Source organism: Notothenia coriiceps, unplaced genomic scaffold, assembly GCF_000735185.1.
Source record: "Notothenia coriiceps isolate Sejong01 unplaced genomic scaffold, NC01 NC01_scaffold00023270, whole genome shotgun sequence".
Lineage (NCBI taxonomy): Eukaryota > Metazoa > Chordata > Actinopteri > Perciformes > Nototheniidae > Notothenia > Notothenia coriiceps.
Genome location: NW_011355971.1, coordinates 1 through 13,495, shown reverse-complemented (window position 1 = coordinate 13,495; position 13,495 = coordinate 1). Strand labels below are relative to the sequence as shown.

Here is a 13,495-nt window from a genome sequence, read left to right as displayed (position 1 = left end):
CAAAGATTAAGCATGACACTCCTTCAATCTTTTTTTTTTTTATAAAAAAGGGGATTTAAGTAGACTCATCAGAACAAGAGGTATTCTCTTTTATTTACACACATTTCTTTTCAAACCAAGTGCTTGCCATAACCCTCTATGTATCTAGTCTGGTGACAGATTGCCTTAGCCATGCATATCATATCCTACACCTGACATCATGCAATAACTAATTTGCAAGAAAACTAATTTTTTGTCCAAGATCCTTGAAATAAAATTCACTTATATTCAAGATTCTCAAGGTGTGACAAGCCGTTTTTCAGGAATCTCCATTTGTACAGTTTACTTCTAAAGCCTGTTGGTTTCAGATTTCACACACCTATCAGAGTAACCTGTTACATACTAAGCCCTCCCTGAATAGAACAGGCTGCAGAGCATGCACAGGCCAAAGACAAGCTTGTAACATGACAAAGGAGGGCAAACGGCACAGTGATTCTTCTCCTTTTCAAAGGCTTCTGTTGGGGTAGCACGTTCCAGTGGTCCCCTATTGTTCCCTCGATTGACTCTGACTAAAGTGTGTGTTTGTACAGAGCAGCCCTTAACAGGCAGGCTGGGATCATACAAAGTTATTCTTGTGTCTGATTTGTCATGATGACAGCTTTTGTAAAGGTCACGCCTGTGTGGCTCAGGTGTGCCACGTGTTTGCTCAGTGGTCTCATGTGTTCTTTCAACTGTGTGCACACTCAAGTTGCCCTGGCTCAAGCAAACATAGATGAAGAAATGTGCAAGGAGGAATACATGCGATCAAGTATCAGGCTCGTAGATTAATAACAATCTCTGCCTGGAAATGGATTGGAAAATTATTTTTATTTTGTTTAACAGGGTGAATTCTCAGAATCTGTTTCTCTGTACTGTGCTTGCTCTTGACTACATACTGTGGCATGTTATTTGTGTAGTCAAAGGAGCGGCCTGGAAGCCTGTTTCACACAGCTGGTGTGGAAAATGATAGCAAGGAAATACATAAAAAGTACTAAACCATTTATGTTTGGGGAGATAGAAATGTAAGACATACTTTACAGCGAATGGGAGGAGCAAAGTAGTAGCTGAGGCTGCAGGATATTAATGTGTGTGTGTGTGTGTGTGTGTGTGCGTTTAAGAGCTCGTAATATGGGATATACTGTGTCAGTTTCCGAGCAGATATGATGTCCCGCTACTTGCATTTTCGGCATCTCTAACATGCCATTGCAGTGTGGTTACAGCTTACTTCCAAGGCCACGGGACATCCCGTCATATACTAATGTTGTCTCACACAGGAACACAGTGCTTCACTCCTGAGCAACTATGCAAAGCCTTGGGAATATGATAATCACAGAAATATCACAATCGTTTTTACTTGTCTGTGAACAATGTTTGTATTAGAGCTGGAATGCTTATAGGTGACAAAATCCTTCCCGTGTGTATTTTAGTGGTGAAGCTGACATGTTAAATGGTGCCATTTTAAGCTCTGCAAAGCATATTTAGGATTAAAGGTTTGTCTCTTGAGTAATGATGTAATGTCAGTGATGGTGAATGATTAACGGCAGGCACTTTAAATTGAGCACATAACGAAGGCAGAGCTCCGGCTATTCAACGACAAGGACAATGATGAAATGAGAAAATGTTACCAAGCAGCTGCTGTCATTTTTCAGGTTGAATATAAGAAGGACTTGGAGAAAACCAAAGGTCACAGCATCAATTTTTGTGAGACTCCACAGTTTCAAAATGCTGCTAAAGTCGCCAAGTTTACAAGTGATGTAAGTATGACAATTTAAATATTTGATCTCGCTTTTTAGTTTTAAAACTTATGAACTTTAAATGTCATAAGGGCAATTATGTTGAAATAATGGGTGGTCCAGAATCTGGGATACTTATTTTTTCTTCGTTTTTCTTTATTTTTAAAAGAACAAATATAGAGAGAAGTACGCCAGCGGCATGAAGGGCCATTATGAAGACTCAGGAATCGATAAGAGAACCATGCATGCCATGAAAGCCAGGACATTGGCTAGTGATGTAAGTATTGTTTATCTTGCAGTTATATAGAATGTATAGATTTATACACATTATCAATGGGCTAAATTTCTTCGAATTGGATCCAATTTTGATATTCAAATGCTATCATGACATTTACATTTTGGTTTTTCTTTACATATTATTCACTATAGCTAACAAAAAGCACATACTACATGATCTGTATACATTTTTATTTTGAATTTTCAAGAATTAAACGATGAAAAGTAATATGCCAGTAATATAACTCACATTTTCTTGTAAATCCTAGATTTCCTATAAACAAGGCTGTGACCAGGAGCAGGGTGAATACAACTACCCAGCAACCCTCACACCAGGCTACAAAAGTCAAAGGAAACTCGACCCACTGAAAGACGTACGTTACCTTATGTACTACCTTATATGAAAGACATTACAATTGTACAAATATTTGTCCTATGTGACACTTTTATAATTTTAAATTGTTTTCCTTTATGACTGTAGAAGAACTACAGGCAACACATCGACCAGGTCAAGTACCGTCAAACTACAGACACACCTGAGATAGTGTTGGCAAGGAAGAACTCTCAGCTGGTCAGCAATGTAAGTATAATAAAATCATGCATTACACAGGATTATTGATTATCAAAGCAACGTTATGCTGAGCTGACTGAAGAGTTTGACTCTATGTATCTTTTAGCTTAACTACAAAAAAGGCTATGAGAACACCAAACATCAGTACACGCTGTCCCAGGATCTGCCCCAAATCAAAACGGCCAAAGCTAACGCTGCCTTGTGCAGTGATGTAAGTAAACACACTTTCTCACATACACATGCTGATTTTGCAGTTTAAAAATGCACGTCTCACTCTTTAAGTTATAACTTGACTTTTTGAATGTATCTCTTCAGATTAAGTATAAGGAGGAGTGGGAGAAGAGCAAGTCTAAAGCCTGCGACATTGGTGTGGACGACCTGAGTGTCAGAGCAGCTAAAGCTTCCCGTGACCTCGCCAGTAATGTAAGCAAACACCCTCTACTCCAAACTTAGTGAGACAGAGATAACGTCTGAGCAAAAGAGTGGATTATAAAATCAGATGAATAGCTTGCAAATGGAAATAAGAAATTGTGCATGTGTTTCAGATTAAATACAAAGAGTCCTACATGAAAAACAAGGAAAAGGCAATAGGGGTCAACGTAAGCGACTCCCAGACCATGCACTCTCTCCACGTGTCCAAGATGAACAGTGATGTAAGCAGAAGTTATTTTGATCAACAATTAAAAGCATTAAGACGTTACTTTCCACGCATATTATGCTCCATATTCACCTTTTTTTATGATCAACACTTCAGGTCGCATACAAGAAGGGTTCCAAGGAGGGCCAGGCCCAGTACAGCCTTCCTCTGGACATGATCAACCTGAGCCACGCTAAGAAGTCTCAGGCCCTCGCCAGCGACCTGGAGTATCGCACGAGGCTGCACGACTACACCGTCATGCCCGATGACATCAAGGTCGCGCAGGCCAAGAAGGCTTATTCCCTGCAGAGCGAGGTGAGGAACAGGAGGTTATTCAAAAGGTGAATGCTTAACAAAGATATTTCCCATGGTTAATGACACTTTCCGTCGCTCCACAGAACCAGTATCGTTCAGATCTGAACTGGATGAAAGGAGTGGGCTGGGAGGCTGATGGATGTATGAACATCACCCAGGCCAAGAAAGCTGGAGAGTTGCTTAGTGATGTGAGTACAATTATTCATTTTTGTGTACATATTTAACTCGTTAAAACACCATATTATGTATCTTCTGTACCTAATCCTCCTTTTTTCTCACAGACTAAGTACCGCCAGAAGGCAGACAGCATCAAGTTCACCCAGGTGGCGGACAACATCTCGATGGCACACGCCAAGAAGAGCCAGGAACTGCGGAGCGACGTAAGGCCTTCTCTTTAAAGCTTTTATCATTCACATTTATTCATGGTGCACTCTCATTCAATACATCCATTTTGATTTTCAGCTGACGTACAAAGCAAACACAGAGCAGATGTTACACCAGTACACCATGACAAATGATGAGCCCCTCTTCAAACAAGCAAAGGCTAACGCTGACCTTCTTAGTGGGGTGAGATGAGTGGATGACATCATAATGAGCATGAAATATATGGTAAAAAACCTTGGTTGAAGATTTTTTCATCTGCAATATTTCAAACTAATACTTGGACGTGTATATAATCTTCAATACAGGATTGTTACCTATTTATGTATCTGATAATATACTATAATTCATGTTTGGTTAGATGTTTAATTGACTAAAACCCCACATTTTTTCTTTGTGTATGAGGCAAGGAAATATTGATTTATTTTTGCTTTTTTGTTACAGAAAGTTTATAGGAGCAACTGGGAGAAGCAGAGGGAAAAAGGCTTTGAGCTGCATTTGGACTCTCTTTCTATTCTCACAGCTAAAGCCAAAACAGAACTGGCCAGCGATGTGAGTTATTCTAAAAACAGTCTGCATCTTTACGAATGCCCTGAGGGTATTAATTTATATATTTGTATTTTTGTGAAGACATACAAATAAAGAGCTATTTCATTGCCTGGCTTTTTGGTAAAACAACTAATATGTTGTTCCGCTTGCAGATCAAATACAGGGAGAAGTATGAGAAAAACAAAGGCAAGGTGATTGGAATTAAGTCCGTCAGCGATGACTCAGCGATGGCCCACTCTGCCATGGCCACCAAACTTCAGAGTGACCGCAATTACAAGAGGGACTATGAGGACACTAAGACCAAATACAAGTGAGGCTTTGACCTAAATGGATCCTTTTTAATGTTTGTCTCTAATGCAAGATTAAATGTTTTTTCTATGCTTCTCTTCATGTTGGAATTACCCCAACAGAAAGGAGGCTCTGCTTCAGCATAAAACAACGAGAACTGGCCTTAAATCAGGAATAAAACTCTTAATTTAAATGTATTTCTTCCTCAGTGTTCATCTGGATATGATGAACATAGATCTCATTCATGCTAAGAAGGCTCAAGGCCTCGCAACTGACACCAACTACAAAACTTTCCTCCACAAGTACACCACTCTGCCCACTGACATGAACATAGCCTGGGCTAAGAAGGCCTATGGACTACAGAGCGATGTAAGTATCATAGTTAAAGGAATAACGCTCAATCATGCCCAAATAATGACCAATTCCCGACAGGATTTTAAAATGTGAAAACTGTGTTTGTGTCTGTATTTAGAATCAGTACAGGTCAGATCTGAACTGGATGAAGGGTGTTGGCTGGGAGGCCGCCAAATCTCTGGATGTCCAGCAGGCGAAGAAAGCCGGGGCGCTCCTCAGCGAGGTAACCTCCAACCCTATGACCCAGTAAAAAATTAGAAATTGTTAAATGCTAATGCAGCAACAGTTACTTAACCTTAATTAAGGTTCTGGTATTGCATTAAAGGCAAATGTTATTTAAAGAGGTATTTATAACTACATAACTTTATAGTTAAATTAGCACTGAGAGCATGAGAAAGTGATAGGATGGCACATATCTTGGTTTATGGCTTAGGGTGATGTATTTAAAGAGCTGCGGACCATTCTGGTTTTCTAGAAACTGGGTTAAGTACGTGGACTACAGGCGGCTATAACACGAGACCAGGCTGATTCAAGTTAGTAAAGCTGTCACACAGAAAAAATTAGGGCTTCCTCTTACTCACAACTATGGTACGATATGTCTTAGTAGGATAAAAATAAAAATAAATGTGTACATTCCTAAATAGAGGGCAAAAAACAACCAAAAGGTCAGAATTGTTTACAATATCATAAATAACTTGTGTCCCTTCACCCTAAGCCCCTTTGTGGCAACCACCTTCTTATCCAAAGAATCTCTTGTAAATGCTATAGGTGCATGAAGATATTTCAATGACACATCCAGTGCAGACTGGAGAAGTCCAGTCTATATTTATAATGAGCAGCTACTTATTTTTAGGGTAATTCCAGTGATCTGTACCAACATTAGACCATGAGATGACAGACGGGCTAGAGCATCGAGTTCCTCCTGCGCACATTCAGATCTGTCTATGTGTTGTACTGACTGTATATTTGCCTATCCAACAAAAAATGACAATTTTCCTTTTGCTCAATTTGACCAGTTAGTATTTGTTAGCCGAATTATTTGTGATCAATTTCTGCCCTCTATTGTTCATTGGATGCGTGTGCACCACTTATGTTGGCTTCCCTCCCTATGAATCTCTTTTGATATTTATCGCTCGTATTTTTAAATCTAGAAAAAGTACCGCCAGGATGTGAGCGCGCTGAAGTACACCAGTGTTGAAAACACTCCGGAGATGGTCCAAGCCAAACTCAGCAACAAACTGGCTGTTGATGTAAGTACAGGCAACATTTGTTTATGTACAAGGTAGTGTGCAACACAAATGCTGTACAATTATGTCATTCTATCACCTACAAATATTATGACTAGTCACAATGTACATTGCTTGTGATATTTGTTGCTAAACCTTGGGGCTTTGCCAACCATAGCATGTTTTTCTACTGCACATCAACACTGTAAATATGAGGAATATATTTCATTTTTGCAGAGGTTGTACAGGGAGAAGGGTGAAAACATGAAGCACAACTACACACTCAGTGGAGAGCTGCCGGAGATGGTTCAGGCCAGACTCAATGCTGTGAACATCAGCGAGGTAAAACCACACGGGGAACACACAATAATCCATCAAACAGCCAATGAATCAATCCATCCATTCAGCTGCCTGTGTGTGAGGTCCTCCATGTGGTACTGAGTTTATACATCTGTGCTTTTTCAGAGCTGTTACAAAGAATCTTGGACTAAGATACGTGATGGCGGTTACAAGCTGAGTCTGGATGCCATTCCTTTCCAGTCTGCAAAAGCGTCCGCAGATATCCTCAGTGATGTGAGTTTAAAACTTTGTGTCATATAGTTTTCAATGTGGGCCTTTCAAATATTTATCTACAGAATTTGCATTTAATGTTTTAACACAACAAGTATCATACAAAAAAATCCTGTTTATAAAATGGTAATAATAGCAAATCGCTTGTACTGTATGTATATTTCCTTAACTTTTTTCTGTTTAATGATTCACTCACTGATGATACCTGATACATTTCACCTAACATCAAGTAATTATGTTTCATTTTAGCAAAAGTACAGGGGAGAATTTGAGAAGACGAAAGGGAAGATGATCGGTCTGAAGGGACTGCAGGACGACATAAACATCGCTCACTCTGTCAATGCCAGCAAGCTGCACAGTGACGTGAGTGCATTTGAACTGTTACTCAGAAAACTGTCAAATCCAATAGCATACTATATCATTGTTCTCTCGTCCCTTTGCCTCTCTCCAGATTAAGTACAAGAAAGACTCTGCAAAGGACATGTCGAAGTTCCACCTGTCCATGGACATGCTGGAGGTGTCCCACGCTAAAAAGGCCCAGTCTCTGGTCAGCGATCAGGACTACAGGCTGACCTTGCATCAGTACACCTCGCTGCCCGATGACATGAAGGTGCTGGCGGCCAAGAAAGCATACGCTCTGCAGAGTGAGGTGAGACATTCAAGTGGTCAAATAAATCTGTAAATTACACCTTTGTAACCAATGACTGATCAATTAGATATAACATACAGTGCTTTACTGACTTTGTAATGTTTGTTTAAATATTAGTGCTTCTATTGTAAGTTAATAATACGATGACACTGTACATTTTACATTTATATTTCATTTAATATTCCATTCTGTATACACTTAATTTAAATAATATCCTGCTCTATATTGTGTTTAAAGCCGTTCAATAGAGTTTTATTTTCAGATTTTATAAATGTATTATCTTCACGGTCTACTGTATATTTTCTACTTTTTAATGCTGTTTTAATTCTATTTTGAGATGTTTAAATTCTAGGATTGTTTTGTTCTACTCTTTGATTTCTACTTATGTGCAATGCTTTGTTTTGTTTTTTATGCTGCTTTCCCAATTTGGGATCAATAAAGTACCTCCTTAATATCTTATCTAAAGCCACCACACAAGTAGTAGATAGCACACAAGGAGTAATTGATTATGGAAGAATTTTAATACAATACATTGGGTGTTTTACTTTAGTAAATTATTGCGAGGTTATTAATAAACATTTTACTCCTACTAATTTTCTAAACTGTGTTTTTTATGTGTGTGTGTTTGTTGCAGAAAGTGTATCGCTCTGATTTGAACTACTTGAGGGGTGCAGCCTGGATCGCCACTGGAGCTCTGTCGATTGAAGGTTCCAAGAGGGCCACGGAGCTCATCAGTGATGTAGGAAATCTACAATTTTTTCCTAATTTGTTAAGTGTTCATACAATCTACATTATATAATCATATTAAGTTAAGTGTTGATTTCCTTGTTAAGATGAAAAAAGTGACTTCACCTTGAAATCTACGTAAGTATAACAGAGACTAACTTTGCTTTTTCTTCTGTAACAGACAAAGTACCGCAAGCAGCCGTACCACTTCAAGCACACCTCTGTCGTGGACTCTCCAGACATCCTTCATGCCAAACTCAGTGGACAGATCACAAATGAAGTGAGACATGGAGCTTATATTTCTGTAGTAATAACCTTCACCAGTAGTATATCCTTCGTTTTATTTGCCAAGGAAGTTGAGAATCCTACTGTTTCAATGCTTAACAGCTGTTTTATGTTTTCCTCCCAGCGTTTGTACAAAAAGAAAGGGGTGAACGACCAGCACAACTACACCATAACATCTGATAGACCAGAGATCATGCAGGCTAAGATCAACGCAGCTAACTTCAGCGAGGTATAACACGTTCCCTGTGAACTGTGCACTGTACACTAAAGTGTCAGGGCCTTTTTTCAGAGTGTGTGGTATTTTAAGGTTAATCTACATTGGTTGTTTGCCTCTCTGCTTCAGACCAAGTACAGAGAGTCCTGGCACACGCTGAGGGCTCAGGGCTACAAACTCTCCATGCAGGACATCCCCTTCCAGGCTGCCAAGAGCTCCACCGGCATCGCCAGTGAGGTAAGATCAGACTGAACTTTAAAAACCTTAAAGGGTCCCCCCACCTGAATGGCTGACAATTCTAAGAAATATTTATACAATGGAAAACATTACATATATGCTACGATTACAGATGGCAACTTTTAAAGAAAGATGGACACCATTGGTGGAGGTAATAGGAAACTGGGATTAATGATGGAAGTATTATTAAGACTGCATAAAAAGGAACTGGACTGTGTGACACCCCAAAATAATATAATATGGCTTCTTTAAAATGAGGAATTTTTATTTTTGAAATGTTCTGGTATATGGATATTTGTCCTAAGTATATTGGACTGTATTATTGAAATATGTAGGATGACCTTATAACCCATCTTTAATTGTTTTGTATGTGTTGGTATTTGAGACCTTATACATGTTGTGAACCCTTGTTAAAGAAACCATTCCTCTAATTGGAATACAATTAGATGTAAAGGGCAATGTGAGAAAATAACTAATAAAGAATAAGTAAAAAAAAACCTTAAAGGCACAGTTCTGCCGAAAATAATAATATGTTATTCTACCTATCCTGTAGTGCTGTGTATCAAAATACACTGTTTTGGTGTGAGTTGTGTCCTGGACGTAGAGAACTACACATATGTTGTCCATGTTTCTTTGCAGAACAAGTACAGACACGACCACCTGCTGGAAAAAGGGAAGCACATTGGGGTCAGTGCCTCAGAAGACCCGTATCTCGTGCACTGTCTGCAGGCGGGCCGGCTGGCCAGCAACCAGGAGTACCGCAAGGACGCCATGACGAACAGCGGCCAGTTCCACCTCACCCCCGACATGATTCACCTGGTGACGGCCAAGAACTCCCAGGCCCTGGCCAGCGAGCAGGACTACAGGAAGAGACTACACGAGTACACCATACCTTCTGACGACATGACGGTCAAGTGGGCCAAAGCAGCTCACGACCTGCAGAGCGAGGTGAGGGTGGGGGGAAGAGGACGTTGAAAATGCATAATATAATTAACTTGTCTGACGCATTATATTACTTTATGTATAGAAACTCTACAAGGCAGATCTCACCTACATGAAAGGAGTGGCCTGGGACGGAGTGGGTGCTCCTCAGCTGGAGTCTGCTAAGAAGGCTGGACAGCTCCTAAGTGATGTGAGTAGATGGGGGGAAATGGAATTAATTAAAAAGCATGACTTTTGTCCAAAAAAGTGTAGTAAGGATTTGAAAGGTACAATCATGAGGCCTTAAGACTCATGCCCCACTAGTCCCATAATATTCGGAACAAAATGCAAAATTAAAATAAGATAAGATAAGATGGACCTTTATTAATCCCCCAAATTCAGTAGTTAGTCTATCTATCTATCTATCTATCTACAGTATATATCCATCCATCTATCTATTGTACATTTAGCATTATTATTTGTTAACATCTCAGCCATCTGTATTTCCTCCTGTTAAAGTGTGTGTGCTTTTGATTCCTGCAGAAGAAGTATCGTCAGCTGCCAGACAGCCTGAAGTTCACCTCAGTGACCGACTCTCCTGATATGGTCCACGCTAAGGCCAGCTATCAACAGAACAGTGAGGTTGGTTGAAAATATCAACATGAATTATCATGGATTAATTCAGTCCCAATCTAAATTTCTGTTGTTTGAACTGCTCATTTATTTCCGCTGCAGAGGCTGTATAAATCTGGAAAGAATGACGACATGCATAAGTACACTTTACATTCTGATGACCCAGAGTTTGTCAGAGCAAGGATGAATGCCCAGCAGATGAGTGATGTAAGGATACTTTCTCACAATCCTAAATACAAGCACATACAAATCCACATTGACATATGCCAATATCCCTTTTGTAGATTGTTTAACATCATCTTTTTAATTATTCTCTGATACAGAAAGTTTACAAGGCGTCTGGGGAGCAGGTGAAGACGTCTGGCCATGACCTCAGGCTGGATGCTATTCCCTTCCAAACTGCAAAGGCCTCCAGAGAAATGGCCAGTGACGTGAGTTGAATGATAAGCTCCTTTAGAAGAACACATTAGGATTTATTACCTTTTTTAATGTATCATAATGCAGAGAAATACACTTAGGCGTCTTAACAATTCAATTATTTGTTTATACCACGCACTAAAACATAATTTATTTACAGCCATTTTTTATTTAAAGCACAAAATGATTTGAAAAGTTATTTTCCAGTATTCTGGATGTAGCACAATCAAAGTATTTGATTCATTTTATGGAAGCACATTTAGAGGTAGAATCCCTGAAGCTAAATGTAATCCCAGTAACTTTAATTAAACTTTTCTAAAAAATAGAAAACTGTATTTTTCTTCCTCCCTCAGTTCCGCTACAAGGAGTCCCATGTGAAGGAGAAGGGGCAGCAGGTGGGGCTGCGCTGTGTGGAGGACGACCCTAAGATGGTGCACAATATGGCCGCCAGCAAGCTCCAGAGCAACCTGGAGTACAAACGGCAGTCCAAGGAGGACCGCGGACACTTCAAAATGCACGCCGACCAGCCCGAGTTCCTGAATGCCAAAAAGAGTCAGGCTCAGGCGAGTGACCTCAAGTACCGCAGCAAGCTCCACGACTACACCTGTGATTCGGAGCAACTCAACGTCAAGCACGCCAAGCAGGCCTACAAGCTGCAGAGCGACGTGAGTCAGAATGCACATGGAGTATATTGTAGAACAAGATTTGAAGTGGATTTCTTTTTACATCCATTGTCCATTATTTGATTTCCCTTTTTTGACGTTATATGTGAAACAAAATAAAAACTTTAAATCATTCAATATGACAGTATGTAATTAAATAAATAAATCCCTTTTAGGAAGAAGTTGCCAGGTTGTGGCAATATACTGTTGTAAGTTGATTAGTTAAAAAGAAAAGTTTGCCAATATGGACCACTGAAGAAAAAATAAATGATAATGGATCTACATTTTTCTGCATTGTTATCCAATTCAAATGCTCTTGGAAAACCCTACTGTATGTCAATATATTATTTAATATTTTCATATTTTAGTTGATATTATTCCATATGTGAAGTTTTTGATTACAGCAAGCATTGAAAAAACTGATGGTTTACTGACAAATGTAGTTCAAAATAGGGAAACATTTAGCATCTACAGAACCAGATCCTCTCTTGGGGATTTGGTGGAGACCAAAAATGGAGCTTCACTTTTTTGGACATTTATCAGGTGGCTAGAAACACGACTACATGGCGATAGCTAATTTAGGTTAGCAGCTGCTCGATGTGTAGGTAGGGTTAGGGTTAGGGGTTTAATTTGCTGTATGACACAAACTAACTGACATACAGTAAACTTGGGGCAAGGTAGTTTAAAAATACTGGTTGTTTGAAGATAACTCCACTATACTTAAGTATTCCCTGTCTTGTGGGCTCATTTCGACAATATTTATTTATCAGTTGTTGTTCTCTGTTGCAGGTGAACTACAAGTCAGACCTGAACTGGACCAGAGGAGTGGGCTGGACCCCTCCCGGCTCCCATAAGGCCGAGCTGGCCCGCCGGGCTGCAGAGCTGGGATTCGCTGAGGGAGTCACCACTGACGAGGCTATCGCCAACTATCAGCACATGATGATGGTGAGGGGAACATGACGCTAGTAAATTGTGATGAATAAGTATTTTCTAAATGGGTTAAACAATTTAAATCCAACACAGAGGGCCTTCGAAAATCCACCTTTTTAACTTTTTCCACACCCTTCTTCAGGTTCATCGCCAGCAGCAGATGGAGCAGCAGCAGCAGGAGGCCTCGGAGCAGGTGGAGACCAGCGAGGAGATCAAACAAGGCGTCAACATGGACGCCATGGAGGTGCTCCACGTCAAGAGGATGAAGACCATCAAGACCGTCCAAAATAAGACCACCACATCTTTCAAATCCATGGAGAAGAAGTCCAGCACCACCTCGTCCTCCTCCTCATCGGCGGCTCTCCAGAACACCATCCAGACATCCATATCTAGTAAAGATGCTGCGATAACAGACGCGTAGATAAGAGGATTTTTTATAAATGATTGTGTTAAGGAATGTTAAAGATGGCCGCTTTCAGAAAGTGTGGGTAACTCTAAAAGTGGTTTGCTGCTTTGATGAAATTTGATGTCCACTGAACAAAAATAGAAACGCAACGCTTTTGTTTTTGCTCCCATTTTTCATGAGATGAACTCGAAGATATAAAACATTTTCTACATTCACAAAATAACCATTTCTCTCAAATATTGTTCACAAATCTGAAAAAATCTGTGATAGTGAGCACTTCCCCTTTGCCGAGATAATCCATCCCACCTCACAGGTGTGGCATATCAAGATGCTGATTAGACAGCATGATTATTGCACAGGTGTGCCTTAGGCTGGCCACAATAAAAGGCCACTCTGAAACGTGCATTTTTGCTTTATGCGGGGGTCTGGGGGGGTCCGAAGTCCAGTCAGTATCTGGTGTGAGGGTTAGGATTAGGGTTAGGGTTAGGGTTAGGATT

General features: G+C 40.0%; 1 protein-coding gene across 1 annotated transcript; it reads left to right on the top strand.

The window, feature by feature from the left end:
• Positions 1-1,628: 1,628 nt before the first annotated feature.
• On the top strand, positions 1,629-13,201 carry nrap (nebulin-related anchoring protein). The gene is made up of 32 exons (XM_010781428.1): positions 1,629-1,772; positions 1,921-2,028; positions 2,297-2,401; positions 2,509-2,607; positions 2,705-2,809; positions 2,914-3,021; positions 3,144-3,251; positions 3,353-3,550; positions 3,634-3,738; positions 3,832-3,930; positions 4,013-4,117; positions 4,376-4,483; positions 4,633-4,790; positions 4,978-5,137; positions 5,241-5,345; positions 6,274-6,372; positions 6,586-6,690; positions 6,814-6,921; positions 7,168-7,281; positions 7,370-7,567; positions 8,202-8,306; positions 8,475-8,573; positions 8,703-8,807; positions 8,922-9,029; positions 9,669-9,977; positions 10,057-10,161; positions 10,494-10,592; positions 10,686-10,790; positions 10,907-11,014; positions 11,354-11,665; positions 12,452-12,607; positions 12,735-13,201. The coding sequence occupies exons 1-32, from the start codon at positions 1,629-1,631 to the stop codon at positions 13,011-13,013; spliced, it is 4,329 nt and encodes a 1,442-aa protein (XP_010779730.1). The 3' UTR covers positions 13,014-13,201.
• Positions 13,202-13,495: the final 294 nt, after the last annotated feature.

Excerpts from the sequence above, each read along its gene's own strand:
- nrap (XM_010781428.1), top strand. The coding sequence starts at position 1,629 with ATGAGAAAATGTTACCAAGCAGCTGCTGTCATTTTTCAGGTTGAATAT. Across the intron at positions 3,931-4,012 it reads GCCAGGAACTGCGGAGCGAC|CTGACGTACAAAGCAAACAC; the intron begins GTAAGGCCTTCT and ends TTTGATTTTCAG. Across the intron at positions 10,162-10,493 it reads CTGGACAGCTCCTAAGTGAT|AAGAAGTATCGTCAGCTGCC; the intron begins GTGAGTAGATGG and ends TGATTCCTGCAG.